Genomic DNA, 6,768 nt, shown 5'->3' with positions numbered 1-6,768 from the left:
TGCCCCCCCCCCTCCCCTCATTTGTGTGTGTGTGTTGCATGTTGTCCAGTGTGACCTAACTGAGCCCAAACCGAGTCCGGAGTCCTCGGAGGTGGATGCATGCTTTTCCAATAAAGCCGATTTCTAATACGGGGCCCCCAGGAGCCGGGACATCTGTCGTGTGAGAGAAGTGTTACGTGACATGTTGTGCAGGCCACCGGGGGGGGGGGAGGGGGAGGTTTCAACGCAGCGACAACCTTCCCACTCCCATGCAATGGGCCTCCTCCACGCCGGGCCTGCGAACAGGTACACAAAAGAACGTCCTCCAACAGTTACGAGTGAAGTTCGGTGTGCAGGAAAAGACCCAAAACAACACAAAGACCCCAAAAAAAAGCAAGAGTGGTGATTTGGGAAAGGCGGCGGGGGTGAGGTCACACGGCTCAAAACGTGGTGAGAAGTCTCGAGGCCCGGCCGGAGCTGAGGTCACACTCTGCAACACAAACCGCCATAAATCCGGCGAAGGTCCCACACGACACACCGGGAACTAACAGGGGGACGCGGACGGAGGCCGTTTCCCAGGTCCCTCCGTCAGCCAGGTGTGACGTCACAGGCCGCCGCCGAACCTCCCCCCAGCACGCTGTGCAATTCACTCCACAGGACAAAGAGGCAACGACCAAACCATTACTTTTATTGTAGATATACTCAGCTACAATTACAAAAAAAAAACAAAAAGAAAAAAAAAAGGTAGTAAAACAGGATAAAATAAAAAGGTATTTGTGATCCTTAAGGTGCAGACCGCAAACCACTGCAGCACGGTATTACAGTATGAGTGAGGAGTTCATCTTATATTCCAATGTCCCTTAAAATGTCGCTGCAGGTTTTTCCATGGCCCATAATTCCCCATACCCACGAAAAGAACATCCGCCGATCCCCCGTCCACTCCCGTTTTGCTGGTGTTCTGCTGCTTGGTGACAGTTTTAACAGGTTCGTTACCAAAAAAACAAAACAAAAAAACAAAAAAAAAAGTTTTGTCGCTGCTCCATGCTGGTTTTGCACAACAAATTTCATGCTGTGCATGGAGCCCCCCCACCCCCGACGAGCCCCTCCATTTTACACCACTTTATCAAAAGACAGACGGGAGGGGGGGGGGGGGTTCCATTTTAACTTTACAATTTCGCCGACGGACCAGCCCTCAAACCACAAGTGGGGGAAGGCAAGAGGGGGGCTGCATCTTGGTAGACCACACACACACATACACACACGTGCACACACTCACGCACGCGCACACACACAATTGACCGGGGCGGGGGGGGGGGGAGCGTCTCTCTAACGGCATGCAAAGTCGTGTCTGGTGAAAGTAGTCAGAACAGAAACGAGACAAGAGGGACAGTTGTGTCTTAACGTGATTCAAGTCGTGCCCACGGCCGATCCTTTCAGGGTTCACCGAAACGAGCCAACGCCTTTCAGAGGCCTCGTTTGTTTTTGTTTTTTGAAGGTAGGAAGGACACCGACGCATGTGGTCCGCACGGCTCGGCCCCCCGCCGCGGAGATCAGCTGACTTCAGTGTATTCAGGCGACATGCGGGCACACCCCCCCGACTCCCCCTCCTCCTGTAAGCCTTTTTATTGTCATTAAATATTATCGTTTCATACCAGCAATAGAAACAGCAGCAAAGCCTGAACCACGAGTTAGTCCTTTTGACATAACGGCATCATATATACACGTTTCTCCTCTCCCGCCTTTCGCTCCCTTTCACACTCTGACATGAGGTAAAGTATGGCGCCCAAGTGCAATGCTCAAGTGTGCTACATGTAAAAAAAAGAAAAAAAAAAGAAAAAAAAAAAAAGAGCTAAAATTGCCAGTAAGAGAACACAGTCCACCGCAAATCATGCGGGGTGACCTTCAGCACTCACCAAAAACTAACCCCCCACCCCCCCCACCCCAAAAAAAAAAAAAAAAAAAAAAACACACAACAATGAGGTTGTAGAATATTCATGCCACATCTGGCTTGTGATTATTTGCAAGAATGTCCTCATTCTCATCAGTCACAGACAAAAATAAACAAAGGGTGTGGCACCGTATGAGTGATTTCACATTCTTTTTTTAGTCGTTCCTACAAACCCCCTTCCCAGATTCCGAACATAAGCCGGGACTCGCGCGGCAGTCTGTCTAGCGTGTGTGACTGTAGGAATTCGGTGTAGGAGAAGAACACTTAGATGTAAAATAATAATAATAATAAAACAAAAAAAAACAAAGAAGAGAAGGAGAAATGGCTGTTGTGCACTGCAGACTTCTGGAGACTGACCGGTGGGGCTGCAGTCCAGTTACACTCCACTGTTCAAGTCTGACATTGATCCAATTGTGTTCTCTCTCTCTCTCTCTCTCTCTCTCTCCCTCTCTCTCTCTCTCTCTCTCTCTCTCTCTCCCTCTCTCTCTCTCTCGCTCTCTCGCTCTCTCTCTCTCTCTCCCTCTCTCTCTCTCTCTCCCTCTCTCTCTCTCGCTCTCTCGCTCTCTCTCTCTCTCTCCCTCTCTCTCTCTCTCTCTCTCTCTATCTCTCTCTCTCTCTCTCTCTCTCTCTCGCTCTCTCGCTCTCCGACGAGGGGGAACAGATTCTAGTCCAGACCCACAACGTACACACCCCGACCCCCGCTTGAGAAGTAATACCAGATTGCACTCCGGACTGGCGGCGATTGAGAAACGGAATAAGCCACATTTTTTTTCCTTTTTAAGAAAAATTTCCTTTTTATTTTTCCAAAAAATAAAACAAATAAAAAGGAAAACGGCGACGCCGACTTTGCATCGAGCGCGTTCGCGGTCCTTTTTTCGTGTGTGTGGACGTTATCTACCGAGAAGCTTCCGGCGCGCCGCCGTTTACACGGCCGACCGTCGAGCGAAGCCGGATGAGGCCGACGCGGACACGGCGTGCGACAGGTGGGGCTGTCGGCCGGCCGCGTGGCTGCAGCGGACGACGAGGCTGCAGTGGACGCTTGTCCGGGATTCAAGTGGAAAGGCACTAGTTTGAAGTTTGGCGGTTGTTAGAAATAGATGCTGGGTACAAGTTCTGCCGAGGGAATGTAGACTCAGTGCAAACAATCGTTTGTATGTGTTGCACACACACACACACACACACACATTATAAATATATATAATATGTGCAAGGCTCAGCGTTCTTGGTTTTTATTTTTCAATGCCATCCAGCATGCCGAATCTCGCCACAAGAGGGCACTGTTACATAACCTCACATGAACAGGAACAACTTCTGGATCCACGGAAACATAAAACCCGGGTGAAAATCAGTTTAAACCGATCCGCCGCCTCTAACCAATTTGGGTATTTTTCGGTGGAAATCTGCACGGAGCTTCGAATATGTGTGTGTGTGTGTGTGTGTGTGTGTGTGTGTGTGCGCACATGTATGCAATAGACAAAAAAAAACACCTCATTTTCCAAGGTACGGATATCACAGTAGAGACTACAGTATGTGTCACGGCCAGAGATATTTGTTAATTGCAGTCTTATCCAGGAATACTCGTCGCTAATCACCCTTTCTTTTTTTCTTTTTTTAATTGAAGTACACGCCGTGTAAAAAAAAAGAAAAAGAAGTGAGCGGCGGCGAGCAGAGTGCAGCGTCTTCTGAGGTAGTAACACCTGGGATGGGATTATTCGGACTTTACAACGGGTTTCAGACAGCCGCGCTAAACGCACATCCGAGGGAAACACAGGCCGAGGCTTTTAAGCAATAAATCACCCCACCACCCCCACCCCCCCCCCCCCCCACCCCCGCGTGCGCAGGGTTAGGTATACATCCAGCTGTAACCATTTGGGATGAAAAGAGTGCGAGGAGTGGAACTCGAGGAGGGGGCCTTCGCGGCGAGGAGCCGAGACGTCGAGCGCAGTGTGTTCTCGAATCGAGTGCAATCTGATTACCTCAACAAGTGTTTAAGATACCCCACAGACCAATGCTTTATGACCCCCACCCCCCCCCTCCTCCTCCCACCCCACCCCACCCCACAGCATTTCAATTCATGGAATTAAAGAAATTCATAGCCAATCGGTAAAGATGTAAAACGAGGCCTACGTGCAGAGAAACCCCCCCTCCCCCCCTCGGCCTCCGCGTCCACAAACAAACCGGGGGAAGGAAAGGAGCACGAAAAAAAAAAACCCCCAAAACAAAACAAAACAAAACAAAAATAACCCAGCTCTCCTCTACAGCTTGATGGCTGATAGAACAAGACAACCATTCAGATTTCAAAAATAAAAAAGGTCAAATAAAGAGGTATTATAGTTACAGTGCAAAAAAGATGAGAAATTCAAGCTTAATACAAAACATAGCACCAAAAAAAAAAAACAAAAAAGAAAAAAAATAAGAAAAGAAAAAAACAAAAACTAAAGAAAATGCATGCAATTAACTGAGGTATTCAAGTGAAAAGGGCTTACTGATGAGAAAAACAGACATTTAGGCAAGAAGCAAAATTTCGTCTGAACTGAAAAGGGTGACGGCAACACGAGGCCGGCGTCCTTCTTCCGCGGAGCCGAACCGAAGCCCGTGGCGTCACATCTGCGATCGCTTTGGTACGTGAGGGGTGCGAGGACCGCGAATATTTCCAAATCAATTGGCCTGCTCCTTTAAACACTACACTTTAAAAGATGCCGTGTTGTCTTACACGAGTATCCCGATTCGTAGAAAAGTCTGCAGCATATTGTACGAGTGATATGTCTCTCTGTCAGATCTGCTGTGTATCAAAACTCGCCGACTGGGTCGATGGAAAGACAGTTAGTGCTCAAGAACGACTTGTCGAATTTCATCCATTCTTGGTATAAAAACATTTCATTAAAACCAAGATGTTCACTAATGCCATAAACATCTAATCTCTCTCTCGCTCTCACACACACACACACACACTCTCTCTCCAGATATACTGATAAATTCATAATTTTTATATAAGCCATCCAGTTGTTATGGTTAATACATAAGCTACACAAACATGCAACCTCAAGTGCGGTTAAAAACTATTTTCAATTACAGTAACTGGGAATGTTGAATTCCTATCCATCTCGCAGGACATAAGGGTGGGCCCTAGCATCTAAGGCAAAAGAATATCATAACTGTATTTTATATTCTTTTCTTTTTTTTTAATATATATATATATATATATATATTTATATACTTTGCTACGTATATGATTTTGGTGTCGATTTTGACCACATAATTCTCAAAATGACAGACGCTAATGGAATAAGTGCAACAATGATTAAGAATACCATTTTCGAGACAGATTTCCCCCGACGGAGGCGGCGCCGCCCGGTTTCCGCGCCGGCGGCCTCCGCCCGCCGTGTCCGCCATCGTCGTTTGCCGAACGGCTTTAGAACTGGCACTAGTGCACAGGCTGAGGAGTTTAGCGTTCTTCTTCCTACATACTTCTGATTTTGGACTATGTACAATCTAACACTACACAACAAGCACGGGCCTCGTCGCGCCGACGGGTGATTTGTTTTGATTTTTTTAAAAAAAAAAAAGAAAAAAAAAAGGAAAATTACAAATTGAGGAATAGACATCGCGACCCGACCTTTTCCTTTTTTTTTTTTTTAACACTTCGCTAAACGTTAATAAAGCACTCGTGTGATTACACAAAGCGGAGAAGGAAAGTAAAGATTGTGTCTGCGCAAAAAAAAGAAAAAAGAAAAAGAAAAAAAAGGAGAAAAGAGACAAGGAAAAGAAAGAACACCCAAAGTGAAATCCGTCATGAGATCAGTCTGCTTCTCGTGTCCGTACAGTGTTCCCTGGCTGCCTTGGTTTGTGCCATCGAAGGCTGAAGATACAGGGCTAGCGTGGTGCTATGACTGTCGCCTTGAATTTGTAAAAAAAAATTAAAAAAAAAAATGTTTTTTTCATTTCCACCCCTCCCCCCCCCCTCCCTCCTCCTCCTCCTCCCCCCCCCCCCGTTAACTTTAGTAGCTTGGGTGCTAACGGCGGGAGCTGGCACGAGGAGCTCAGTTGTTTTGGACCTGAGGTTGATTGGCTTTGAGGCTGCGCAGGGCCCGTCGCGCCGCTGCAGACTTGGCGATCCGATAGCTGCGGCCCACTCCTTTGAACTTGCCCTTCCCCACGACCTCCACCGTCACTCGCACCTTGCCGTCGTAGGTCCGCTCCGCGGGGCTGCATGGGGAGGAAGGTGGACGGCACGTTGAGTTTTATTTCATGTATTTTTTCTCTCTCTCTGAAATCCGATTCTGGCAATTCAGTGCCTGGGCTCGTGTTGAACAGACACAACGGCCCGTACACAAAAAGCAGCCGGTATGAATGTTTGGTAACACTTTAGTATGGGGAACATATTCTAAGTAAAAAAACTTAATTACTAGTGAATTAGTAATGATCAACAGGTCACTTTAGTATGGGGAACATATTCTAAGTAAAAAAACTTAATTACTAGTGAATTAGTAATGATCAACAGGTCACTTTAGTATGGGGAACATATTCTAAGTAACAACAACTTAATTACTAGTGAATTAGTAATGATCAAGATGTCACTTTAGTATGGGGAACATATTCTAAGTAACAACAACTTAATTACTAGTGAATTAGTAATGATCAACAGGTCACTTTAGTATAGGGAACATATTCTAAGTAAAAAAACTTAATTACTAGTGAATTAGTAATGATCAACAGGTCACTTTAGTATGGGGAACATATTCTAAGTAACAAAAACTTAATTACTAGTGAATTAGTAATGATCAAGGTGTCACTTTAGTATGGGGAAAATATTATAAGTAACAAAAACTTAATTACTAGTG

General features: G+C 46.2%; 1 protein-coding gene across 4 annotated transcripts in view; it reads right to left on the bottom strand.

Moving 5' to 3' along the window:
* Positions 1-5,967: 5,967 nt before the first annotated feature.
* dicer1 (dicer 1, ribonuclease type III) overlaps positions 5,968-6,768 on the bottom strand; it is a 40,002-nt gene continuing 39,201 nt past the window's right edge. For all 4 annotated transcript variants that reach the window (XM_056295750.1, XM_056295751.1, XM_056295752.1 and 1 more), the window contains one exon: positions 5,968-6,133. In XM_056295750.1, coding sequence (XP_056151725.1) covers positions 5,968-6,133 — 166 coding nt within the window. The remainder of the gene's footprint in view (positions 6,134-6,768) is intronic.

This window comes from Lampris incognitus, chromosome 16 (assembly GCF_029633865.1).
Source record: "Lampris incognitus isolate fLamInc1 chromosome 16, fLamInc1.hap2, whole genome shotgun sequence".
Taxonomy (NCBI): Eukaryota; Metazoa; Chordata; class Actinopteri; order Lampriformes; family Lampridae; genus Lampris; species Lampris incognitus.
The sequence above is the reverse complement of the archived record's forward strand: the minus strand, read 5'-3'. Positions and strand labels throughout refer to the sequence as shown.